The sequence below is a fragment of the Aspergillus welwitschiae genome, assembly GCF_003344945.1.
Source record: "Aspergillus welwitschiae strain CBS 139.54b unplaced genomic scaffold BDQ94scaffold_30, whole genome shotgun sequence".
In the NCBI taxonomy this organism is placed as follows: domain Eukaryota; kingdom Fungi; phylum Ascomycota; class Eurotiomycetes; order Eurotiales; family Aspergillaceae; genus Aspergillus; species Aspergillus welwitschiae.
In genome coordinates this window covers 1-24,618 of record NW_020798724.1, presented here as the reverse complement: position 1 = coordinate 24,618, position 24,618 = coordinate 1, and the positions used below count along the sequence as shown (strand labels likewise).

General features: G+C 47.8%; 11 protein-coding genes across 11 annotated transcripts; 7 read left to right on the top strand and 4 right to left on the bottom strand.

Moving 5' to 3' along the window:
• Window positions 1–594: 594 nt before the first annotated feature.
• On the top strand, window positions 595–2,752 carry BDQ94DRAFT_161352 (cytochrome P450; the record flags this gene model as incomplete). The annotated part of the gene is made up of 11 exons (XM_026769370.1): window positions 595–772; window positions 862–993; window positions 1,072–1,272; window positions 1,336–1,405; window positions 1,468–1,545; window positions 1,592–1,655; window positions 1,719–1,847; window positions 1,915–2,114; window positions 2,179–2,263; window positions 2,327–2,496; window positions 2,578–2,752. The coding sequence occupies 11 exons, from the start codon at window positions 595–597 to the stop codon at window positions 2,750–2,752; spliced, it is 1,482 nt and encodes a 493-aa protein (XP_026623310.1).
• Window positions 2,753–3,296: 544 nt separating this feature from the next.
• BDQ94DRAFT_181602 (P-loop containing nucleoside triphosphate hydrolase protein) lies at window positions 3,297–4,889 on the top strand. The gene has a single exon (XM_026773926.1). It carries the CDS (start codon window positions 3,361–3,363, stop codon window positions 4,288–4,290), a length of 930 nt encoding a protein of 309 aa, XP_026623309.1. The 5' UTR covers window positions 3,297–3,360; the 3' UTR covers window positions 4,291–4,889.
• BDQ94DRAFT_181598 (CeGAL family transcription factor) lies at window positions 4,243–6,502 on the bottom strand. Its single transcript, XM_026773925.1, has one exon. The coding sequence runs from the start codon at window positions 6,459–6,461 to the stop codon at window positions 4,338–4,340; it is 2,124 nt and encodes a 707-aa protein (XP_026623308.1). The 5' UTR covers window positions 6,462–6,502; the 3' UTR covers window positions 4,243–4,337.
• A 553-nt stretch (window positions 6,503–7,055) lies between these two features.
• On the top strand, window positions 7,056–7,511 carry BDQ94DRAFT_75255 (uncharacterized protein). The gene is made up of 3 exons (XM_026776454.1): window positions 7,056–7,165; window positions 7,224–7,282; window positions 7,336–7,511. The coding sequence occupies exons 1-3, from the start codon at window positions 7,120–7,122 to the stop codon at window positions 7,420–7,422; spliced, it is 192 nt and encodes a 63-aa protein (XP_026623468.1). The 5' UTR covers window positions 7,056–7,119; the 3' UTR covers window positions 7,423–7,511.
• Window positions 7,512–7,543: 32 nt separating this feature from the next.
• On the top strand, window positions 7,544–8,192 carry BDQ94DRAFT_75254 (uncharacterized protein). Its single transcript, XM_026776453.1, has one exon. It carries the CDS (start codon window positions 7,705–7,707, stop codon window positions 8,158–8,160), a length of 456 nt encoding a protein of 151 aa, XP_026623467.1. The 5' UTR covers window positions 7,544–7,704; the 3' UTR covers window positions 8,161–8,192.
• A 366-nt stretch (window positions 8,193–8,558) lies between these two features.
• BDQ94DRAFT_161349 (tellurite-resistance/dicarboxylate transporter family protein) lies at window positions 8,559–9,767 on the bottom strand (the record flags this gene model as incomplete). Its single annotated transcript, XM_026769369.1, has 1 exon — window positions 8,559–9,767. The coding sequence occupies one exon, from the start codon at window positions 9,765–9,767 to the stop codon at window positions 8,559–8,561; it is 1,209 nt and encodes a 402-aa protein (XP_026623307.1).
• A 1,434-nt stretch (window positions 9,768–11,201) lies between these two features.
• BDQ94DRAFT_181594 (putative tartrate dehydrogenase) lies at window positions 11,202–12,454 on the top strand (the record flags this gene model as incomplete). The annotated part of the gene is made up of 3 exons (XM_026773924.1): window positions 11,202–11,457; window positions 11,505–11,893; window positions 11,952–12,454. The coding sequence occupies 3 exons, from the start codon at window positions 11,202–11,204 to the stop codon at window positions 12,399–12,401; spliced, it is 1,095 nt and encodes a 364-aa protein (XP_026623306.1). The 3' UTR covers window positions 12,402–12,454.
• A 798-nt stretch (window positions 12,455–13,252) lies between these two features.
• On the top strand, window positions 13,253–14,824 carry BDQ94DRAFT_161347 (sugar porter family MFS transporter; the record flags this gene model as incomplete). Its single annotated transcript, XM_026769368.1, has 2 exons — window positions 13,253–13,315; window positions 13,394–14,824. The coding sequence occupies 2 exons, from the start codon at window positions 13,253–13,255 to the stop codon at window positions 14,822–14,824; spliced, it is 1,494 nt and encodes a 497-aa protein (XP_026623305.1).
• Window positions 14,825–15,599: 775 nt separating this feature from the next.
• BDQ94DRAFT_181592 (type I glyceraldehyde-3-phosphate dehydrogenase) lies at window positions 15,600–16,965 on the top strand (the record flags this gene model as incomplete). The annotated part of the gene is made up of 5 exons (XM_026773923.1): window positions 15,600–15,754; window positions 15,809–16,375; window positions 16,434–16,548; window positions 16,608–16,815; window positions 16,867–16,965. Exons 1-5 carry the CDS (start codon window positions 15,667–15,669, stop codon window positions 16,963–16,965), a joined length of 1,077 nt encoding a protein of 358 aa, XP_026623304.1. The 5' UTR covers window positions 15,600–15,666.
• A 2,263-nt stretch (window positions 16,966–19,228) lies between these two features.
• BDQ94DRAFT_181589 (uncharacterized protein) lies at window positions 19,229–20,366 on the bottom strand. The gene has a single exon (XM_026773922.1). It carries the CDS (start codon window positions 20,343–20,345, stop codon window positions 19,311–19,313), a length of 1,035 nt encoding a protein of 344 aa, XP_026623303.1. The 5' UTR covers window positions 20,346–20,366; the 3' UTR covers window positions 19,229–19,310.
• Window positions 20,367–20,963: 597 nt separating this feature from the next.
• Window positions 20,964–23,503, bottom strand: BDQ94DRAFT_181585 (Zn(II)2Cys6 transcription factor; the record flags this gene model as incomplete). The annotated part of the gene is made up of 2 exons (XM_026773921.1): window positions 20,964–23,364; window positions 23,470–23,503. 2 exons carry the CDS (start codon window positions 23,501–23,503, stop codon window positions 21,167–21,169), a joined length of 2,232 nt encoding a protein of 743 aa, XP_026623302.1. The 3' UTR covers window positions 20,964–21,166.
• Window positions 23,504–24,618: the final 1,115 nt, after the last annotated feature.

The window sequence follows — 24,618 nt, the reverse complement described above, 5'->3', positions numbered from 1 at the left end:
AAGGCCAAACAATTCACAAGCTTCCTAATCTCTATGAGAGTGATTCTCATAAATGTCCATGGTACTAGACGTCAGCCACACAACTCTATCAGGCCCGGATACGCCGGGATTTGTGTTACATTAAGACATCTGTGGAATGCTACGCCTCTAATACTAGACAAAATAACTCTCAGTAAAGTCTATGATCATAGAACCGGCGAATGAGTGAGGCTCTGAGTATCTAACAAGTTCCACGGATACATCACTGGTGTGCTGCACATAAAAAGTCTATAACATCATACCCTCATAAACCATCGATTTTAAGCTCATGTAATGGCCGCCGTTAGGTACGGAATCTAAAGGTTATCAATAGGAACATTGATTATATCTAGGGACTCTAGTTTTCTACACTGTGCCATTTCCGTGTCAACAAATATCCACTACGTTGACCCTTCTTGGTAGTTCTCACCGTGAACAGAAGCACACCTTCGCTGAGTGAGCGCCCTGGTGTGGAATACCATCTGACTGCACGTGTACTGATCGCCTTGTCTGTACCGAAACGGCAGCATGGCCCTTCTCAGTGGACTTTCATCTCATGATGCTGCAGTATACCTCATGACGACCTGGGGAATATATTACATCGCGCTTCTCATCTACCGTCTCTGGTTGAGCCCGCTAAGCCGATTCCCAGGCTCGTCTCTTGCTAGAGCGACATACTGGTATGAATTCTACTATGACTGGTTTAGACCGGGCCAGTATTTTCGGAGAATAAATGAGATGCACCAACGCTACGGTATACATCCATGCCCGCCAACATCTCTAAGAACCCGATTGGGGCCAGAAGGATCTCGAGTTACTTACCAGATGAACGGATGTGTACAGGACCTATCATTCAAGTCACCCCAGACGAACTTCACATCTCGGACCCTTCCTATTACAAACATCTGTTCGTTACGGGCGGTTCTCGCAAGACCGATATGTACCCCGGGACATTCCGAGGGACTCCTTTTGAAGGTCTTTTTTTTCTCACCGTCATCTTACTGTCACTAAATCATAGGCATGCGGCTGACTCGCATTTGTGTCGATCAAAAGGCTACATTCAAATAATCAAAACGCACAACGTCCACCGCTTCCTACGAGGACCGATAGAAAGATATTTTTCCAGGAACTCCATGATAGCCGCCGAGCCGCGAGTAAAAAGCTGCATCAAGAGGTTTAACTCACGAATGGAAGAGTTCGAAGGTACCGGAAGACCAGTCAATATGAATTATGCCCTGCTATCACTTACCGTTGGTATGTCGACCCGTGAGCCCCTTGTCAAGATAGCAAACTAGTGCTAAGTGCCACGGAGAACAGACCTTGTCTCGGCCACCGTCTGTGAGAAGCCTACCAAATATCTTTTAGACCCCGATTTCAATGCTGCTTGGTCAGTTAAAAATGCCACGGCTTGAGCGCAGTGCTTGTGGCTAACATTGTTTGCTGGTCTAGGTTCAGAACTCGAATGAAAGGTATAATGGCTGTTCCGCTACTAGCTATGTTGCCAAAGCCTTTGAGGTATGGAACGGCGTCCTTCATTCAAAGATGGAACATGTGCCTGACCGCAAATCTCTAGGGGTCTTTTCATGTGGTTTGTACAGTTCATATCATCGCATACATTAGTGAAGAAGGAATATGCCGTATGTCTTGAAACCTGACCCTACCCTGGCCTTCTTCAGGCCGATCTAACACTGCCATGAAAGGACTGTAAATACGAGCAAAGCTTCAAAGATGCTCTACGACCATCGCCCACTGTGAATTTCGATAACACGGAACGGACAGATGCGCCCAAGCAGCAGTTTGGCGATAACATCTATGATCTGGGTGGACAGGTCTGAGACCCTCTCGCTCCAGCTTTCATTGATTGTTGTGCTGATTCAAATTACCCTTTTTTTTTAGCTTATTCAAGAGGGAGGCATATATCCCATGTCCAATTGCCTGCAGACCATTATTATAAATATGGCGCTGGATAGCAAAAAACTTCACAATTTGCAGAACGAGATCAAGACCTTTCTGATAGAAAATCCTGAAACTGAAGTCACGTGGAAAGAAATCGAGAAGCTTCCCTATCTGGATGCATGTCTTAAAGAAGGGTTGCGGTACGTATTTTTGGAAGCTGGCAGACACTATCACTATGCTGTTAGATGACTAACCAGTTTCCAGGCTTGTCGGAGGAGGCATGAGACGAACAACTCGAGAATTCCCTGATACTGATCTTCATGTAGAGGGATGGACTGTTCCAAGAGGAGTAAGTGCCAAACACACACGTAGCACCCACAATACACTGCTGTTCAAGCTCACATAAATCTAGACTCCAGTCGGAATGTCCTCTTACTGGATGCATATGAACCCAGAAACCTTTCCCGAGCCAGAAAAGTTTAGACCCGAACGCTGGCTTCAGTCTGAGAAGAACCAGGACCCGCTACAACATGAGTACTTTGTCCCCTACAGTAAGGGATCAAGAGATTGTCTTGGAAAGTAGTAAGTTTCCGTGTGTTATGCCGAATGGTACTCTATTCTCGTTGCCCTGACAGCACGCTAATATGACTCGGATGAGTATAGTCTGGCACATATGGGTTTATGCCATATCATGTTCGAGCTATACAGACCAGGTGCACTAAGATTGGAACTTTACGATACGGACGAAGAGATCATGAAAATGGGTCGTGGGTACCTCTTTTCGTTACCTGAAATGGAGTCTGAAGGGGTTAAAGTCCTTGTTCATAGTCCGGCGTGAAGCAATAATACAACTATTCGCCAAATTTCCTTTGCTGTGTGAGATGCTTGTATCCTGTTGGTGTCAAACTAGCAAACTCAGTGAGATTTCCACTTCTCGAGGCCAATTACCGTTTTCTGTTGGTGACATGACACTTGAAGTTTAATCATTCTCACCCACGCCGCAAGGTAAACTGCAAATACAATTATGGTTAAATTACAATCAACAAGTCTAGTGATCCTTTGATGAAGTCTCGCTCAGTCCGCGGCAAAATCATGAGGTTGCGATGGGTGTATGAAAGACCCTAATCCGGAATGGTAAAACAATTCTATCATGAGTAACGTCCCTTGAAACGAAAACTTAGCCCCAACAAAGGACCCTGTGTCCCAAATTTACGGTTTCAGTTGCTACGGCAAGCAGCCGGAGGTTTCATTCTCCGGCGCTCTCTGGATAAGAACATCTCCGGTGTAGGACCTCCACTTCTCCGAGCGAAATGCTTGGCAGCAAACATGTCTCGGTTTGGGCCAAAGTAAAAGCATTGCAAGATGCACCTAAATTTAGCGCTATCAACAGCAATCACATTTCCTGTCCCCAGACCACGAATTTCCGACACTTAACTTCTTTCCGCCATGACCAAACCAACAATTCCGGCCCAGAGTATTCACGATGTTCTCAGCAATGTCCTACCCAGAATCGAAAGCCATGTTGAAGCCCAAAGATCCGCACCCAGCAAGCGCCCATTCATTTTAGGCTTAACCGGCCTCCAAGGAAGCGGAAAGTCAACATGGACCGACGCGCTCGTACAAGCTCTGAATGATGAATATAAATACAACACAATGAACATATCTCTCGACGACCTTTATCTCGACCATGACGACCTTATCCAAGTACGCGACAACAACCCCTCCAACAGACTTCTCCGAACTCGAGGACAACCCGGGACGCACGATATCGCGCTTGCGGTCGAATTCTTCGACGGTTTAGCGAGGCCTTCGGAGAAAATAATCCCATCGTTCGACAAGAGCCTATTCAATGGAGAGGGCGGGCGAGCGCCCCAAGACATATGTCGTCGCATCCCAGCAGGCGTGACCGTCGACATTGTCATTTTCGAAGGGTGGTGTGTTGGGTTCCAACCTTTACAAGAAGACGAAATCAAGCGTCGCTGGAACCACGCGAAAGAGGTCTCCACAGAAGGCAGCTTGAAACAGACGCTGGGAGAGCACAAACTAGAGCATTTGCTCAAGGTTAACGAAAATCTCCGTCAATACTGCGAGTTGTTCATGGGACCGCAAAATTTCGACTTTCTCATTCATCTGGATACAGATGATTTAGTCAATGTCTATGGATGGCGCCTCGAACAAGAGCATGCGCTGCGAGAGAAGAAGAAAGGGGCTATGTCTGATGAGGAGGTTGTGCGTTTTGTCAAGGGGTATATGCCTGCTTACGAGCTGTATCTTGATCAATTACGAAGTGGGTTCTTCTCAGGTCAGGGGAAAAAAGGGCAGTTATCTGTGGTTTTGGACGAGCGAAGGAAAGTTATGGCAATTCGTCTTGTTTAACGTTGTATGGGTACAAGGTCCGTTGGCTGTGTACGATACGGAGCCGTTTATAACATGTTTTCGTGTATTATCCAAGGCCCATCAGCCACGCTCCATAGATCGTTCATGAAAAGGTAGGATGGATCGGAGAAGGAGAAAGGATCCTGTCCAAGGCCTTGGTTGAGTACGGCGTTGCTGTTCGCCATGTTGCCAAATATTAGACCGGCTGATCTTTGTGGGTTTGAGTGAGCGCCATCGTTCAAGTTCATGTCCATCATATTACTTGAATTACGGGGAGTCGCGGGTTCGGCTGGGTTAACACCGTGAGGGCCAGGGTCGGTCAGAGGTTCAAACTGTTGCGAACTCGTTGAAGGCGAAAGACCATGGTACATTGTAGGCCCAGTCTTGTGGATGTTCGAAAATTCAGAGTGCATGCCCATCGAAGCAGATGGACGACTTTGATGCTGAGACTCCGGTCTTATTGCCCTCCCGGTATCTGAATGGCCGAGCTGTGAGGCGTTTCCATCGAACAAAGCCCCTGCGGCGTTTTCGTGGTCTCTATTGGACTGGTTCATCGACAAGGCAGATACCATACTTTTGATCCCCTCGATGCATGTTTCAGGCCAGCTGCTTCCACGCAAAGCAAGATTTTGCAAGACGGATGTTCCCATCCGACCATACTTCAAGGCGGTATTTGTCGGTAGCTCACCTTCCCACGACGCGTACATCAAGATGAGACAAGCCATCCACGTTGTCCAGGTAAAGGAGGGCCAAGTCATTGGTGCTTGAGATGGAGAGGACATGTATTTCCTTAATGCTGCCAGCACAGATCTCGAGGACTCGATACACGTTTGTAACGCATTCTTGTAATCTTGGTCCTGGTTGGGCTTCTCAGCTGTAAGTAACGGCCGGTTCATGGCGATGACCGCCTCGTGCCGTAGGACAATGAGAAGCAATCGATGATATGGGGCTAGTGGTGAGTCTTGTCTTGAATCCGTATCTTCATCATCCTCCGTAGGAAAGACATCGTCGTACACTTCATTCCACCATTGAGACAGCTCGCCGTTGACATACGACGCCTCGACAGGACTGGCATGACTATGCAAGACGGACTTGTTGCGAAGTTCAATGATCAAGCCGCGTACCCGGGCAAATTTAGCAAGGTGGCAAAGTAATCGTAGTCGATGATCGACGTGGTTTTGTGGTGTCTCAGTAGCACCTGAGTGCCTTTCTTCGCCCGGATAGCAGACATCGATGTCGTCATCGCGAATGCTAAGGGGGATACCAAGGGCCTGTGATAAATATCGCTCCAATGTGTATATAGACCAGAATAATCGACATCTTATGTCTTTTTCCTGATCGCTGAAGCATGAAAAACGACCCGGGCATCGATGCAATCCTAGATGATAGGCAGTGCGCGTGATGACACCACCAACCCGAGAAGCGGCGTTAAGGCGTAGCAGAGATGTCAGAGTAAGCTGGGCACAGAATGTCGCTTGCAGAAGTGGTATTGTAGTTGGCTCCATGAGCAGACTCTGGATATCTTGTATGATGTGATGTACAGACTGAAATACTAGGGTGACCGGCACGGGTTCGATGTTCGCACTTGAGCCTTTCATTTGGCGGTTGTCGGCAAGGGATATTGACACAAGGCAGCGAATAATGATCATATCTAATCGACTGACTGCTTGCATACCCTGACTCGCGAGCGATTCCATGGACTTTAGAACTGTTGGTGCATGGAGGAAGGGAAATATGGGGTGCCAGTTCTCAAAATAGCGGCGAGTCCAACTAGCTAAATCATCAAATGAAAACGAAGGTTCAGATGTGATGTTCAGCTCCTCTCTCAGCCATAGGTCATCTGTACTGTGTGAGTTGAAGTCGCCGGAATCCCGCCGCAACCGATCATCTTCTCCAGGCACTGAGGTTCTATTCCTGGCTCGCTGCAACTCGGCAGATCGGCGAGCAAAGGCATTGTAAACTTGGCGAACAAAGTGAATACCACTTGAGCTTCCAAGGAATGTGGCAGGACCATCATTTTGGGATTCTCTCATCACCCCTATCTCACGGGGCGAAGGTCTTGTTGCCCCTGTTGTGGAGGCTCGTTTGCGTCTCTTGATAGCACGGGGAGCGGCATGCCAGTCGGCTTCATTCTCCTCCGGGCGGGAGCCAAATGAAGATGGAGACACCATTTCAACACGTCTGCCTCATCATAATTCCACAAGACTGGGTGTTGCCCGCAGGGTTCGACGTCGCACACAAAGGGCCCAAGGCATGAGGTCGGCTGCCGTGCTTAAAGTCGCTTAGTCATTGCTCGTGCGCCTGACCAGTTGGCACATCTGGTCGCACACCCTGTGCTGCTATGTACGAAACCTTGCTGAAATAGTGAGTCTCGCAAAGTATTAGATGGAAAAATATGTATCTATTCTACATACAGGTATATGTCTTATGTTCGTACAGCACAGTTGACCTGCTGGCTGGCGATGTGGGTCACGTGACCTACTCACGTCGGCCCCATCACGCGCTCTGTTGACCTCCAAGTCGTCGTCTAGATAGCACAAATGGAGGCAACACTTTAGCCTCATATTTTTGTCTCCTCCACATTATCGCAACGACCCCGAAGAATGGTCACTGTAGGTGCATCGTCATATCCACATTCGGCAGTTGAACCTTAATTCACAACGCGGAGACCGTCGGAGGTTTCTTCCTCCGGATGACGCGGTGGCTCCCGCAGGTACATCAATTCGGTCCGATCGGCGGCAAAGACACTTGGCAGACTGACTGAACTTGCCAGTTCCCCGGAGATATTCTATTTTCATATCAAGTTGGTAAGACAACAGGCGGTGAGATATGGGACGGCAACGATCTAAACGGGCATCCAGCTCCGATATGCCAGGTACGTGTAGCACCTCCACGTCTGCAAATCTGCCGTTTAATGACTGACCCAATCCTAGAGGATGATGATGTTCTAAGTCCTATCTCCTGCGAGGTATGCAGGCAGCGGAAATGCAAGGTGAGTTAAACTTTCGTTCATCTACTATTTCTGCAGCGTTAATACCCACATAGTGCGATCGGAGACTGTATGGCGAACCTATGAAAATGATATTCCACCTTAAGCGTCGGACTTTGTTGGTCTCTGACATACACCTGTAGCCCTTTTTGCTCTCAATGCTCCAATGAATCATCAAAATGCAAATACCCTGAAAGCGGCAAGAGGTATGACCATCTCTCTGCGAGAGACCCGCACTTCGCAGCTAATCAATATTCAATAGAGGTCTCCCTCTCGGATATCTCAATCAATTAGAGCAAAGACTTGCGGAAACCGAGTCGGCCCTTTATGGTGCTCTCATGGCATTGAGCTCGATGGGACCAGCAACCACTCTGCTCCAAGCCACTACGAAGCCGGACTCGTTACAATAGTCGAAAGCTGCACGAATGGAGGAATGGTCGCGATTGCCGCTTCGAGATTGGCCTGACATATACCACTGGAAGGCGTCCATGAGCGATCAATTTACCCTCAACCAGTCGCAAGGGGGACCGCTCATGGAAAGTTCTGCAGTTAGTCATGCCGTTTCGGCTTCACCGGTGGCTACTACTGCCCACAGCCACAGCCCTCAAGGTGAAATAGAAGGGCCGGGACCGGCTAGTTTTGCTTGGCATCCAGGAGAAGGTGTCCACATGAACAGTCCCTATAACGTCTACCTCCAGCCCCCTGGAATGGTGTCTTCTCCGGTATACCCAAGAGACCCAGCTTCCGGGTCAACTGAGGCTATAATTAATCCTTTTCCCGATTATAGTAACGCCACGGCGACGGGGGATAGTGGGAAACAAAATGATCACTCCACGATGGCGGACGAGCTGTCTAAAAGCAAGCCGAGTATATACTTTTGATCACGAAGAAATGAAATTGAAGACTGTGTGGGGTTTAGCCTCCGTCATAGATAGTAGTTTAAAGTAAATTTGCGACATTCCACCTCGGAGATGTCAATAGATGTCAATCATCGGCGATGTACGGTAGAACTCTGATCGTTGAAGACTTGCAGCTGGTATGGCCACTTCAGTACATTCTTTCACCAGGCCTCGAACTCAAGACCCTGCCAAGATAGCCAAGCCTCTGGCAGTGGATTCGGTGGGGATCAAGCGCACTCTAAACTTAGGAAAAGCAACTCACGAACCCACAACCCAAGATAGATGTCTTATTCAAGTGAATGCGGTTCATTGGGAAAGCTATAGCGGTTCTTTGGATGGGAATACCTCTTTCAAGAAGTCTTATGTACAAAATCATATATCTATGATGCCACTGAATGTTTGGAAGACACAACCTCTCCCTCCATATCTAGCCCTTCGCCAATATGCCCCTCTGCTTCGAATCCCTCATCCATGCCCGGCCATAACGTCCGACGTGTGAAGTACGCCCATATGTGGAGACAGAAGCAACCTAACCATAGAGTGACTTGGATGATGGTTGCTGCACTGCCAACCCACTTGATAGGCTTCGAATCAACCAAGTCTCCGATCTTGATTGTTGCTAACGCAAACCCAGTGTTGGGGAAGACGGTTGCCCACCAAGTAATATCAAACTTCCATTCATGGTAGGCAGCAAAAATGCTAAGCCACCCAAGCATCCAAAGAAAGAAAGAGAATATCCACATGAAGATGGACAAGAATATCGCAACAATGAGCAGAACTTCTGCGGTGTTGACGTGCGTGGCTAAGGGGATATAATGGGCAGGAAATTTTTCTGTTGCAATCTCAGCCATTCCCATTAGCGCAACTGCAGTAAACGCCGGTGGTCCAATGGCAATGAACATCTGAGGTCTGCGACGCATTGGCGGTAGACCATGGTGGTGAAGGCCGTAGAAATATTCACCTAATATGAATAACGAGATCAAGAAGCCAAAGCCCTGCAAGCATGTTCCCGCAATGAGGATGGGGATGGCAAAGTGACTGGGCTGGGCTCCGGCGAGTAGTGAGGCAGTGGTACCACCAAGCATGGCCGGAAAGGACGGAAGGAGACGCACGAGCCAGAAAGGCTGGCGAGAAGCCATGCGAATTCGATAAAGATGCCAGTTAAGCCCAACTGCCAGAGAGATTGCCACGGCTGTATAGACCCAGAATAGAACCAGTTGAGCGTATTTCAGCCAATCTCCACAGGCAGGAACGCCATAACATTCAATTCCAAAAAGTATAGTAGCAAATCCCAAAGCCGCGGTGGGAATGAGGTAGGCTTCTTCAGGGTCGTTGAATGTATTTCTGAATGCGTGTTGGTTTCGACTGAATCGTGTGATGAGAGAGGTCCAAATCGCTAAATAGGTAACAATATCAAGGATGAAAAAGATTTTTCCAATAGCCATAAGACCAGAAAACTTGTGGGGAGTGTTGTAAAGCAGGGTACCGATGCTCCCAGTGCTCATCGAGACTGAAAACCACCCCCAGGAGACCCGACAAATTCTGTCAACAAAGGTCATAGAGTGCATGATTCTGTCTTGTGTAGACATTATAAGAACACCAAAGCAAGGTATGTACTTGAACAAACTAGAGATAGAAGAAAATGAAGAACAGAATGAAAATCCTGCAGGGAAGAATCAAGGCAAATAAGGAAAGTGAGGCAACGGCTAGGCCAGGTTTCCTGACCTCCGGATGGAGGAGGCAGTGGAGCCCAGGGGGTTCTGGGGCCCCATGGATACACGCAAAGATGAGATGCCGACTGTCCTGATGGCCAGAAATCTCACATACACTCACTTCAATGTCTTTTTGTCGAAGAAATAATAATCTTCTCAGGGTGTCCCTTTCACTCGCAGACTTTGTTGTTCTGTTTAGCTTTGCCCTTGGATGAGAAGTGCTCGAGTTACTCCGTGACGTCGCACCTCTTCCTTAAAACGAGGTTATGTTATGTCAGCCGTGCCAAAGGAACATAGGGTTAGATAAATACCGCATTCGCGTTCCGGCATTAGACGGAGGGCTCTCGAACCTTGGAAGAGGGTCGAATGAAGTCATCGTGTGGACTGATACCTACATCGTGGAACTAAGTTCATCGGTAGATAGGACCTGGTAGTAATTGATGGGTTGGCAATAAGTGGAAGCTAAACTCCCTGGAATAGCATTACTAGATGTTATTCTCTCTTTAAGACCAGGGAAGGTTGCTATATAAGATACCCTTTGATTCTGTTTCATGCCAAGGAATTAGAGCCAAATATTTTTGGGAAGATCTCCTAATTTCTCATAGTACCTGCAGATCGTGTATAAAAATCGTTTAGTCCGGTAGATTTAGCCAGTCATCTTCCAGGCATTGGCGATCGCAAGACATCTGGGCGTAGCTTACTATACACAGCACTATTTCCACGCTGTATTCAATCTCATTGAGATATAGAGCGCCAGTCGTGTTAAAACATAAGGAATACTCTAACTATCCAAAGAGTCTGATGAATCTTGACATTGTATATTAATATTTTCACAAATAATCAGGGGATAATTGCCCTCTACGTGTCCACACATGGTCGATGAAAGCATGGCTTAGTCAGCTCATCATAACAATGAGAGGCGCCCCAGAATCTGCCAGCTTCAGATTTCTCAGCATGAAATTCGCACATGCGATATTTCCAAGATTGGAGAGATTATGAAATCACAGTCCACCTCCAATGATCTTCTATGGCTAGGCCTTGGAATCGAGGCAATGTGCCGGAGAAGAAAACCTCCGACGCCGCACTTCTCCAAACCGGTCATCTACGGACTTGAACATCTCCGAAGCACAATACCTTATTGGCCACAGAGTTAAACGTCATAACAGGTTGCCACTTTTAACAAAACAAGACCAATCCATACATTGACACCAAAAGTGCTTAAAACCGAGCAAGCGCTAACGCTACCCCTCCATCTACCCCTCCATCAATCTCAAATCACTCCAATCCTACATCCAACACACCTGATCCACCATGTCTCCTTCCGTCACTCGCAGAACATACAGCATTGCTTCTATCCCCGCGGATGGAATTGGTCCCGAGGTTATCGAGGCCGGTATCACCGCCTTGAATGCTCTGACCGATACGCTCCAGACTTTCAAATTAGACTTCAAGCACTATGATTGGAGCTCTGAGACATACAAGAAGACCGGCAAATACATCCCCGATGGAGGCCTTGACGAATTGAAGAAGCACGATGCTATCTTCTTTGGCGCTGTTGGCGCTCCTGGTGAGTATATTGATATTAAAAGCAGAAATATTATCTAACAGATACAGATGTTCCTGACCACATCTCCCTCTGGGGCCTTCGTCTGGCTATCTGCCAGCCATTCCAACAATATGCCAACGTCCGCCCCACTCGAGTCTTCCGGGGTACTCAATCTCCCCTCCGCAACTGCAACATTGGGGATCTCGACTGGGTCATTATCCGCGAGAACAGTGAAGGCGAGTATGCGGGCCAGGGTGGCCGTTCCCACACAGGCAAGCCTTGGGAGTCGGCAACCGAAGTTTCTGTCTTCACCCGCCACGCTGTGGAGCGTATTATGCGATTCGCTTTTGAGACTGCTCAGAAGCGCCCTCGCAAGCTCCTGACTGTTGTTACTAAGAGTAATGCTCAGCGTAACGGAATGGTTCTGTGGGATGAAGTTGCTAAGGCTACGGCTAAGGTAAGACCACCCGGAGGACATATACGATCATCTAAGTACTGACATAGGATTTATTCAGGACTTCCCCGATGTCACCGTTGACAAAATGCTGGTTGATGCTATGACCACTCGCATGGTTCTGAACCCCAAGAGCCTCGATACTATCGTGGCAACCAACTTGCACGCCGATATTTTGTCTGACCTGGCCGCTGCTCTGGCTGGATCTATCGGTATTGCTCCTACTTCCAACCTCGACCCTACCCGCGAGTACCCTAGCATGTTCGAGCCTATCCACGGCTCTGCTTTCGATATCACTGGCATGGGTATCTCAAACCCTGTTGCTACTTTCTGGACCGCGGCTGAGATGCTTGCTTGGCTGGGCGAGCAAGAGGCTTCTGAGAAGCTTTTGACCTGTGTTGAGAATGTTTGCGAGCAGGGCATTCTCACCCGTGACTTGGGAGGCAAGGCTAACACCAAGGAGGTCACCGATGCTGTTGTTGCTGAGATCAAGAAGCTGGGCTCCAAGTAGAATGCTAGAATAACTGTATCATGGCCTCAAGAGGGCCATTTGCTGTAAATAGAATTGCAGGATTTGCGAATTACAAATTATAAATATTGAGTGAATATTGCGCGCTTTTTTCATGGTTCTGGAGTCCAAGCGAGAATTTTAGCGAGGAGTTGTGATAAAAACTTTCTCTAAAACTCTTTTTTTAATAATTTTTTTATCTTATCTATTGCTTTATTTTTCTTATTCCATGTTCTAGATACTAGCCCAGGAGACAAATCGGCGCCTCAATTTCGGTCATATTTCGCCTCATGCAGCCCGTAGGATGTTTCAGTGCTACCAAGTAGAATAGAATGCTATATCCCGGCTACCCTAAACATAGGGGAAAAGATATGCCGACAGGAATTGATCGCCAACCCTTCTAATTTGTTTTTCCGGTCTCGAGAATCGAGCATTATGCAATACTCGTGTATGCTCAGCCTATTACCATAGACAAGTGCGCAGATGACAAGTCGTTTAGTACATTGAGATGATTGCATCATAAAAGTAGCCGGACATAGCAACCTCCGGTCAATGTGGTCTGATTTTCATTTCCACCTTCATCGCCGTTATTTGGACCAATCATGATGCCGTATCTGAACAGACGGTAAGTATTCCCCGCAAGGCATGGGGTAATTCTTGTGCGCTTCCCCAGTTTTACGGGGACCCCAGGTCCTTGGCAGCATGTCTTGGGGTTAGCAACTCTTACCAGTCTGGGGATGGTAAAGTTCGTCTCCTCTTATATAAGGGAAACACCACCATTACTCCCACAACCCACTTTGGTTTTGTCTATTTATCTTTCTTATTCATAAGTCTTGGTTGAGACACCTTTCAGAATGTCTCGACAACTTTTGCACCTTACCGGCAGTGCTTTACGCATGGCCCAGGTTATCCTTATCGTTGCTCCCGCTTTTATCATCTTCGGCTACAACCAGGCTGGGGCTGGTCCCCTTGCTACTCTCCAATCTTGAGTTAAGGTCTTTCCCCAGATCGATACAATCAATACGACAGGTGCTCTAGAAGCGAAGAATTCTACTGGAAAGGGAGCTGTCATTGCGTCTTTCCAAATTGGTGCGCTGATTGGTGCGCTGTCATGTACTGTCATCTCAGATCGTCTTGGGCGACGCAAGACTATTTTCATCGGTTCTATTCTCACTATCATTGGTCAATTGCTCCAAGTGTCAGCCTATTCTTTGGTTCAATTTACTGTTGGCCGAATCATTCTGGGTATCGGTACCGGTCAATTCAGTGTTGCTGTCCCTGTTTGGCAATCTGAATGCTCTTCCGCCAAGCATCGGGGTCAGCATGTCATCGCCGACGGTATCTTTATGTGTCTCGGATATGCTCTGTGCAACTGGATCGACTTTGCTTTCAGTCGACTATCTGGTGAAAATACCGGTCAATGGCGTGGACCGCTGTCACTATCCTTCCTGCCATCACTGGTGATCTTGGTCGCGGTCTTCTTACTTCCTGAGTCACCACGTTGGTTGGTAAGAGTGAACCGTACCGAAGAGGCATCCGCTAGCCTTGCCGCATACAAGGGCATGTCTCCGGAAGATGAAGCTATCAAGTCAGAAATTTCTGGTATTGAACTATCATTTGAGAACACCACCCAGTCAACAAGGGCGATCCGTGAAATGTTCTCCAAAGATGATGACGAACGTTTATTCTATCGCTTCTGTCTCTGCATTGTCTTGCAATTCTTCCAACAAATGTGTGGTGGAAACCTTATCTCAGTCTACGCCTCTACCATCTTCGAACAAAATCTGGGTCTGAGCTCTAGTCTTTCAAGAATCCTTGCAGCATCTGCCCTGACATGGAAGTTTGTATGCTGCTTTATCTCCTTCTTTGCCATTGATCGACTAGGCCGACGTGCAGTATTTATGATCAGCGGTACAGGCATGGCATTCTGCATGGCTGCATTGGCCATCACCACTAGCTTCGGAGTTGAAAACAGACAGGCGTCGATCGCATCCGTGGTGTTTATTTTCATGTTTAATCTCTTCTATCCCATTGGCTTCCTGGGTGGTAATTTCCTGTACTGCACGGAAGTTGCGCCCCAGCGTCTTCGAGTCGCGATGTCAGCTATCTCCACTGCCAACCACTGGTTGTGGAACTTTGTTGTTGTGATGATTACTCCGGTCGCTTTGGATACTATCGGCTACCGGTACTATATCATGTACGCGATCTTATCTGCCTGCATTCCGGTTCTGGTGTATTTCTTCTATCCGGAGACTATGAACCGGAACTTGGAGTTGATCAACCACGTCTTCCGGGATGCGTCGTCGCCTTGGCAGATTGTCTCTATGGCGCGTCATCTTCCTCAGGGAGAAATTACCCCGGCAGAGCTGGTTGCCTATAACAAGGAGAAGGACGATTGCTCTGTTGAGATGAGAGAACATGCATGATTGAGAATGTTATTGCTGGGTTACGTTGGCGAGATTTATGACGTAGTCAAATTTACGTGTTTTTACGAACATATATTAAACATGAAACACTTAAGTTCACGTTCAAAATCATCGTGCATATCGCACCTACGTAAAGGCTTCTTTGGCTGAATCGTAACCTCTAAACTTGTTATCTAGCCGCAGTGAAGACAAGATTAGGGTACAGAGCACATCCCATTGGTGTCCTGGAGCCATGGTTTGATGGGCGGAAATGGAAGAGGGACGAGGCGCGGACAGAAACACTTCCGCAGATGATTGCCGTCCCGGTCGGTCAAATATGCCGCACCTCGTTCATCGCGGTTTACCAAGCCCTGAACTAGTGGTTAGTCCGGTTTTCGGAGGTTTTTTACCCCGACTTAATTCCTGGGGCTGGTTCGAGAATGGCTGGGACTTGGCATCCACCGTGTCGGATGTGAGTTTCTCTGCGAAATTCGGGGATTCAGTGTGGGTCCTCCATCGGAATCGGACTCTACAGCTTGCTGCCGGTCGCGTCTACGCCGTCATACCCGGGGATATTACTGGCGAAGGATTCAAGTTATCAGTGTAGATGTCATATTCATGCCCGGTTCTGTCGGACTTGTTGGAAGCCGATTCATTGCCTCCTAAACGTAGAACATGTCGGCTCCTAGAATCGGGTTATGTCGTATACTGGTTAACGAGTCAATCCTGTATCATTTCTATAAATCACATTAATCCCTGGCTAAAGGGAAGGAGAGCCCGTGCTTATACTAGATAAATGAGAATTTTACCAGTCCAATAAGAGCTTTTCAGAATATCCTCAAACATTACGTATCTGCATAATCATGGCTCCCTCCACCAATGACTCTCCCGTTGGCATTTCCACATCACCATACGCCTGCAAAGTAGGCATCAACGGCTTTGGCCGGATAGGTATGTTATTGTACTTCTCATACGACAACGCAAGCCACTAAACACTGGTCTTAGGTCGCAATCTCCTCCGCGCATCCCTCGTCCGCTCAGATATTCAGGTAGTCGCCATCAATCACACCTGCGTCACAGTTGAAGACCTTATCTACCTCATCCGATACGATTCCTCTATGGGAGATCTTGATGAAGATACAACCATCCAAATAATATCCGAAAACCGTATCATCATAGACGGCGCCCCCATTACTCTAACCTCTGAGCGCGACCTCAAGAAACTCAAATGGGATGCTCTGGGCGTCGACTATGTACTGGAATGCACAGGCAAATTCACAAAGTCCCACCAAGCTATGGATCATATCACCTATGGACAAGCAAAGCGAGTCTTGATCTCTGCACCCTCTGATTCGCCTACCTTCGTCTATGGCGTCAACTCGGATTTGTACCGTCCTACCCAGGAGAACCTGGTCGTTTCTAATGCGAGCTGCACGACGAACTGCGTTACGCCGGTATTGAAGGTGCTTCATGAGAACTTTGGTGTAGCTCAGGGATTCTTGACGACCATTCATGCTGCAACTCGTTCTCAGCAAGTTTTGGATGGGTATAGCAAGAAGAACCGTCGACTTGGTGAGTTGGCCATTCTCAACAGGGTTTGATTGTCTATAGCTAACGTATTTGTTCATAGGTCGTGGCGTCTTCAACAACATTATCCCTACCACTACTGGCGCTGCGAAAGCAGTTGCTTCAGTGCTGCCCGAGCTAAGCGGCAAGGTGACGGGTGTATCAATCCGTGTTCCGACGTAAGCTCTACTCGATCATTGTCTTGACAACCACCATTTGCTGACTGGACTGTATGCAGACCCAATGTCTCGATGATTGACCTTACAATTAGCACCGAGAAGCCCACCTCTCTTTCAGAGATTCTTTCTACCTTCCGCGTCGCATCCAAGTCTAGCATGGCTGGTGTGTTGAGGGTTACAGATGAGGAGCTCATCAGCACCGACTACAATGGAAGCCCGTATAGCGCTATTATTGATGCACCTGCATGTACTGAGTTAAATCCTCAGGTATGTATGCTCTGAGAATTTATGGATGTCACTCATGCTGATTGTTCACAGTTCTTCAAAATCATGGCGTGGTACGATAACGAGTGGGGTTACTCAAATCGCCTGCTGGATCTGGCGACACATGTCCACGCTGCTCAGAACATGTCTTGATGTTCTACATATAAGATACCAATTATTGACTCTAATGAATGAGAGCATTTGATGCTAGCTGTACTTCCTTTTTTGACTATATGACTCCTACGAAGCAATCAGGCATGATATCGAATTTGATGATTCGGACTAACTTAGCCTAGTAATAGAAGTATTTGAGAGAAATCCAAGTCTTTGTAGGATATTTCTATAGAGTTGATCATTTATTGTCAGCTTCAAATAAGCTGGCTTTCACCTTGATGCTCTGGTGGGTGTACAAATGACGTTGCCGACATTGCGTAAGGTACAGGTGATTCCTCTAGAATATATCTTCTTGGTTGAACCGGACACAACACCATAGCCCTTTTCCTAAGTCAAGTTATTCCATTATTGATCGGCACTTTGCACAATGAATGAATTTTATGACATGAGGCAATTTCACCGCCTTCGGGTGTTGTCCTTATAATGTTGAGAAACCGGTGGACCCTAGGCGCTCATCTGCTCGACTTTTACAGTCTGCCTCGGTATTAAGGGTCAAGATACGGGTTGTAGCTCGGCAGTACAGCGTTGTTTAATCAGAATATGCTCTTCATATTCCCCTCTCAATAGTTGTCAAGTACATACGACCACAGGGTGTGGAAAACAGGGCTTCCCGTCCGCTCAGCCGTACTTAAGCCACACGCCGGGAGGTTAGTAGTTGGGTGGGTGACCACCAGCGAATCCCTTCTGTTGTATGTTTTTCTCATTTGAACCTTTTCTTTTTGCATGGGCGTAAAACAAAAGTGGGCGAAACCCATAGTTTTGAAAAAGCATGACATCAAAGGTGAATCAAATAAAGCGCATTTATGACCACTCCACATGGATAGGCCTCAGGGAATAGGTGCCAACCACAAGCGGGTACCCAACTCCACTGGGCCACTTCGTGAGAATGGCATTCTTCGCAGATGCAACCTGGGAAGGATTGACGAGGAATCCAGGTCTCTGGAAAAGATCGATTTGCTGGGTGGCCCAATACCTGCAGCCCTCGCCTGCGGCATTGAACTCATATTGATGGCGCTTTTGGCCCACTAATAAGTCGACCAAATCTCGCGCTTTGCAGTCAGGGCGAGCTTCCATTTGTACGGCTTTCTATGCCGTGGTCGATATCGAGACAGCGTGTTCTAAGTAGCTAATGATCAGGATGCCCTTGCTGCCGTTGGGGTTTGTGACACCAGGAACATTGTAGGACGGGGCCATGTCAATCTGTACCGAAGTAGTGTCCGTAACATTGAGATAGATACACCAATGATTGCCGTCATTATCAAGCGGATCATGGGCGACGGCATTGACTCTCCAAATAGGGAGGTCTAGCATTATCTGCCTGTCTTTTGCGGGAACAAAATGCAAGGGCTGGAAAGGGGGCATTTGGTAGTTCATCTCGACAAAGTAGCGCCCACAGAGTGGGGAGGGGTGCGGCTTAGTGGGCCTCAGCGTGCGCTTTCAGTTCGGTACGGTCTTCCCCAGTTTAACAAGTGAGCTATTCACTCGTGCTGACTTGCAAATGGCATAGACCTCGTGAATTATGCCTTCGTATAAGCTGCAACCGGAGTCCTGAAGATCAAATCATACAGTAATAGCAGCTAAGGCAAAAAGAAAAAGAGCCAGGTCCGATTGCTGCGCTGCTGAATATCCCGTTGCCTTGTTGTGTCACATGGTGCTAAGGATGTTTGCTTGGTTTACACCGCTGCTGCCCTGACAAATAAATGTTACGAGGACGTAAATTGATTACAAAGTTCTGAATAGATTGTGACATAGTTAATACGGCGTTTAAAAAGCCCAAATCTTATATGCATGATGAATACAGCAAATAACAAAGCGCGTAGGTAGCCACATTTCTCCACTCATCAAGCAATTTCGTAACCCCCCAGTCTCTGAACACATATCTTATATAGTAAAAGGCACCGGAATGTATTATCAGGGCAATATTCCTGAGGTATGTATACATTTGAGCAATCCGCTCGAAGACTATTTTGCCATTCCATCGAACGCTGTAAGACCCCGTAGCAGTATTTCTGGACTAGTCAACTTTAAAATAATATCCCAACTGCGCAAGAGATATTGACGGCTGGCTAGGCCTCCACGAAGTGGAGACTGGTATTTAAAGTACTGAACGCATGTTGAGCGCGTTCCTTGCATGCACTTTATACCACGGATTTACCTTGATTTCGGGCTATCTGATGAAAATAGGCAACTACGTTTCAATATATAGACAGTGCAATATATTTTCAAGATCCTTCTTTTAATAGTCTAACAGTCTTGTCATACCATAAACTAGTCATTCTTTTACACAATACTAGTCAACTCCAACGCCAGTCTCATCTCTCATCCTAAAACTTGCCTGAAGCTACCGGAGCAGCATAACCATTGAACTCCCCCTTCTCCTGCAAGATAAGGGGGATCTCATCCTCCTCCAGAGAAGCAAAGGTGTTCTTCTCCCGCGGTTCCCAGCCCAGCTTGCGGAGCCGATTAGCACGATTACGGGCGTTGGACCCGACCACAAGACCTGAAAAGTCGCCGAAAAGATCATTGTACTTCTCCGTTGGGATAGTCTTGGGGGTTGAATCTGCTACTTTTCCTGCTTCCTTCAAGATCCGACCAATTTGAGCCGCGCATTCCCCCCACGAGAGCTCCTGGCCGTTCTCACAGAAGAAGTACGGATTCGGGAAGACGTCCTTGCTGGATGCCCGCTCCAACCATTGCAGAAGCGTGAGGTAGCCGCGCGCGAGGTCTTTCACGTGTACCTGGTTCCACACAGAGAGGCCATCGCCGATCATACCGGGATATCCATGCTTAATGGAATATCGCACCAGCGTTGGGAGCTGGATGGAGAGTCGCTTCTCACGTGTACCGACACCGTAAATAACCGGTGGAATCATGATCGCAAACTTTGCATGGGACGAAAGCTCTTTGCGTGCATTTACAATGGCCAGGTCGATTTCTCGATGGGGGGCATGGTCCGGTAGTGAGTCGATGGAGCTTGGAGTTTCGTCGTCGAAGATCATATCGCTCTTATAGGAGCCTTTTGCACCATCCCCGATGAGACTTGCTCCACTAGTGTGGATGTAGATGGTCTCTTGTCCGAGCTGGGTTCGTTGCCGGACACCCTCAAGGACGGCTTGTACAGAGGGCAGGTCATCGGCAGTAGCAGTGTGAATCACAATATCGCTGGTCGCTGTTTGTTTTGAAATCACGCCTTTGTCGGCTAACGATCCCATGACAGTCTTGACGCCGAGTTCGTGGAAGGCTGGCCGGGCAGCCTCCCTACGCACAAGGGTCGTGATCTCATACTTCTTGTCGCGCAGAAGGAGGTCGAGAACCTCTCCGCCGATCAGGCCAGGGCCGATTAAGAAAACAGATGGCATACTAGGCAGCTGAAATGTATGAAGTCAATGAAGGGAGAAGTGGATTACTTTACTATCGTGCTTGGGGCAAATGCGCTTTTATAACTCGAGGTCCTCTACTATCTACTATACGGGCCCTTCGGTTATATGCATTACTAATTATGGTATTCGCCCAACGGTAGAATAACCTTTCGCGATTCTACATAATTCTCCAAACACATGGCGACAGGCATTCGATCACGTCATTTGTAGCTGTTCCATCGTATACTCACGGCTAGGACTGTTCAATCGCGCGAAATTGGAACCTCCCAGGCCCTTTGAGCTCTAAAAAGTTGCCTGGTGGCGAATACCATGTGAAGGACTCCGGCTACAAGTCCGCAGAACAATCAGCCAATGATTGGCGTGAGTCAGCCGTGCCTGTATATGATTAATGTACAACAGACATGGCTCAATTGTCGGTGCGAGTGAAATTGACGTCGTGGCGATCATTTTTGAGTTTGTGGGAGCCGCGGCAGTGGGCCCTGACATTCCACCCGGGAGGCATATAGCCGCGGGTAGTGAGTAATTGCGGAGGCCACACAGCCGCGCCTACAAGGTCCTTGATCCGAAGGCAAGATGGCTTGCTAAGCATCGGTGCTTCTGAAGCGTAAGAAGGGAGTTCGGGTTGACTGAATGCGCGGAAGGAATACGGCGGTCTAGCAAAACAGAAGATGTGCAATAACTGTAAGTAACACTTCCTAGTCCTCACCATCCGATCTTTGAATCAAAGCTGCTAGATTATCCCATGCATGAAACCAGGTAACATCTATCAAGGCTAATATATATGGTATCTGAGTGCTTTCCTAGTTACCGAACGGTGCAGTGAAAAAATTCGGCAAAAGCATGTATTCCGCCAAATCCATTGCCACATTCCGATCAAATTCCATGTTGGGGATGTCCGACCAGATTGAACTTTCCATGTCGGAATGCATTGGATGGGAAGGTTGTGTATATGGAGTAGTGTTAGTGTCCAAAGACGTAGTGTTTGATTGGTAGCCATGAGGGTCTCCCGATGTCCTCGTGGCTTCTGCTGCGTCGGCTGCGTCGGCGACAAACAAAAGGAACTCAAATACCCTCATCGCCCACACCCCGGGGTCCCAAGTATTTTGGGCTTGGCTTAAGAGCATTTGGCAGTTATCGAAGCTTGCACGGACCATGCTTGCGAAGTGGTTGTCTTGCAGCCGATGTGCCTGTTGGTAGAGGACGATCCCTGCCACGAAAAACCCAGGGAAGACTTCATGAGGAACGTCGCTAATGGAAGTCCGTGTCATTAGCTTAATAGCACTTGATGAAACGGCTAGGGCTGCTGACTCGGTGATTGCGGTGGAGTTGTAGCTGCTAGACATTGTGGTTGGGAGTGACGAGTCATTAGGTTTGGATTCTAGGTGTCGGTCCATGTGGAGGAGCATAATGTGGTAATCCAGCAGGATCTCGAGTTGCAGAGCAAAAATTGATGTAGAGAACTGGCCCCTGTGGCACTGCATGATAGGGGGGAGCTGTGCTTTCCAGCGGTCCAATTGCTCGTGGATGTGATTAGTGGTCGAGCTTCCACTTGTCGGCCCGAAGCGGAAGAACATGATTTCTCGAAGAATAAGGGATAGCTTTGTGGCTTGTATCTGGTATTCAATTGACTGGCGACAGTTGCAGCTTGATGACGTTGTTTGGGATCGGCATGTGTGCACGTCGGGAAAGTCATCCTCCGCTAACATTTCAATATCAACCTGGGACATGTTTATCCGAAATGGTCGGCCAAGAAGGGCGGAACAATGGGCATCACGGACAACTAATGTCCACCATAACCGTCTAAGCAGACCTTTGTCACGAGAGTTCCCGCTCATTGCAATAGACCTGCGGTGCAGTCCCATGGCTACCGCCATGGTCACCCCGATCTCAATCCACGAGCACGGATTCCAGTAACAATCCATTTGAGGGCCCTTAAAGCTGAGCAGGATCGCCACCTTGACTAGGATTATCTTACGGTTCTCGTAGTTGAAGTCAAAGAGAGCCTTGGCACGGTCGTAGTAGACCTTACGTGCCTGTGCACGAGAGCTAAACCCGGCCTTGTAGATCAGCGCAGGCTCGCAGAAAGTCATCGCGACGAAACAGATTGAATGAAGCAGGATCCATGGCAGTTTCCGCTCTTGCTGCGCCTTGCGTAGATCTATTGGATCCACGATGGAGTATAAAGGGTAGAAATGCTCCAGAAAAGCGTTGATCATCTTCTCCAGAATGTTCGGCTCCGGGTAAATGAACGCCCCCTTTGCTTTCAAACAGTCAACATCATGCGGAAGTAGGTGTTCCGGATGAACATTGTCCTCGACAACAGCCAGCGAATCACTAGATAAGGCGCGTTGGCTCGCATCATGGAGATCTGAGTGGATACCTTTCTGCAGCTTCAGGGCAAAGGTCAAGGGTGAAGGCTCTCCGAACAAAACTAGCTTTGAATTGCACAAACTTCGATGCCCCACCTGGCCGAGGAAGTCTTCAAACCTTGTTGATAGTGATCGGTGATCCGACAGGTCTGTCGCGGAGGCTGATGGTGCACTGTCAGGCGGACGCGTCAAATCTACAGCATGAGGGTCGCTGACTGGTTGATCCATATTTAGAATGATCTCCGGCCGGTGTGCTGCGGAAGTGGAGTTTGGACGATTTTCTTCGCCCACGAACTGGCGCGAGGGCAGACCCTGCACGGGACTCCGGACGCTCGATGCAGTCGACCGGGTTGACGATGCAGTCAGGATAGCTTCAGGAACATGCGATGATGGCTGTAACGTTGGCGGTGGTGACGTTAATGATGCAGATGGTGCAGTCTTCGCTATTTGTCGTCGAAAACTTGTTCGGTCATAGGTGCCTCGACGGGAGGTTACCAATGTACACTCCGTGATGTTATCCATGCGGCAGCGGCTGCAAGGGCAGCCCAGATCAGCAACATCACACTTGACCTTGCGTCGACTGCATCTCTGACACGCCTTGGAGGCGCGCAGTCGGCGTTTCCCACTGGCTGGAGAAACCATACTAGTTCTCAGTATACGAGATAGATATGCTCGCTTTCGCGGACAGTCAGTGCAATCCAACTATAAGAAGATATCTGTGAATGGCTTTTCACAGTGGCTTCTGTTTGCCAAAGCATGCATCGGCATCTCCTCATCTCTGTTCCCCGCATTTGTATACAGGCTCAGAAAAGGTTCGTTCTTAACCGGGCTGTCCTCTGGGGGAACTGCCAAATGATGATATAAGCAAACCTAAAATCGGTGTCACATCTTACTAATCCAGATAAAGCTTGTGTGCCAGAATGTTGTTAAAAACTACCTATATTTTCAAATAATCATGTTCAGTCTCTGTAGTCAAGAGTTAGACACTCTACTATGCAATCAATGAATGTTTGAGGATGATATAAGCTGTGAATACTCCGATTTATGGTCTGGTGGTCACATAAGCATATGCCTTGACACCACAAACTTCAGATATCATCGTACTATATTGCCGTGTTCACGAGCACTTTAACCAAGAATGCATGAAAAAAGCTAGTTGACACCATCTCCGCGGTGAGGAACCCCAACATTCCCAAATCCAGTTCTGCTGGGCACGCAGTCCAGGTAGGGGTACACTTGCACTGAGGGGAGCTGCACATAGATCCATTACTTGTATAGTCCGAATAGCTTTCCAGTTGATGTTTTGAGCGTAATGACTGAGGTAGAGCCCATTTTCAGAGCCATTCTGCTCGTGTATCACATCATCTTCACAGCTGAAGGTGTTGGGACAAGGAATAGCCCTTCAAACGGACCATGTTAGCTCGGAGGCTGTTGAATCCCCTATCATGGTGGCTAAGAAATCAAGATAAACCCAAAGATTTTGGCATCCTGGAAGACACCTCGAGATGCCTGCCCAAAAGTTTTTATAGAGAAACAAAAACATACAACAGAAGGGATTCGCTGGTGGTCACCCACCCAACTACTAACCTCCCGGCGTGTGGCTTAAGTACGGCTGAGCGGACGGGAAGCCCTGTTTTCCACACCCTATGGTCGTATGTACTTAGTTCTTCTAACATGTTCCTTATATAGTTTAATGCATATGTTGACCAAAGTTGGAATTCTAATCATTAATGTCGTGTGCTTTCAATCTACAGTTTTCTTCAGTGACTAATTAATTAGTACTAGTCTTGATAAAAAAAAAAAAAAAAAGCGGATGCCAACCGACCCTTCTATAGTTGGTATCTTTATAATTGAACAGATGATTTCTCAAGTAGCAGGCTATG

Bases quoted from the DNA above. Each gene is read 5' to 3' on its own strand.
- BDQ94DRAFT_181602 (XM_026773926.1), top strand. From the start codon at position 3,361: ATGACCAAACCAACAATTCCGGCCCAGAGTATTCACGATGTTCTCAGC.
- BDQ94DRAFT_181598 (XM_026773925.1), bottom strand. From the start codon at position 6,461: ATGGTGTCTCCATCTTCATTTGGCTCCCGCCCGGAGGAGAATGAAGCC.
- BDQ94DRAFT_75255 (XM_026776454.1), top strand. From the start codon at position 7,120: ATGGGACGGCAACGATCTAAACGGGCATCCAGCTCCGATATGCCAG. The intron at 7,166-7,223 runs GTACGTGTAGCA...ACCCAATCCTAG, and splicing joins ATCCAGCTCCGATATGCCAG to AGGATGATGATGTTCTAAGT. The intron at 7,283-7,335 runs GTGAGTTAAACT...ATACCCACATAG, and splicing joins GCAGGCAGCGGAAATGCAAG to TGCGATCGGAGACTGTATGG.
- BDQ94DRAFT_75254 (XM_026776453.1), top strand. From the start codon at position 7,705: ATGGAGGAATGGTCGCGATTGCCGCTTCGAGATTGGCCTGACATATAC.
- BDQ94DRAFT_181589 (XM_026773922.1), bottom strand. From the start codon at position 20,345: ATGCCATCTGTTTTCTTAATCGGCCCTGGCCTGATCGGCGGAGAGGTT.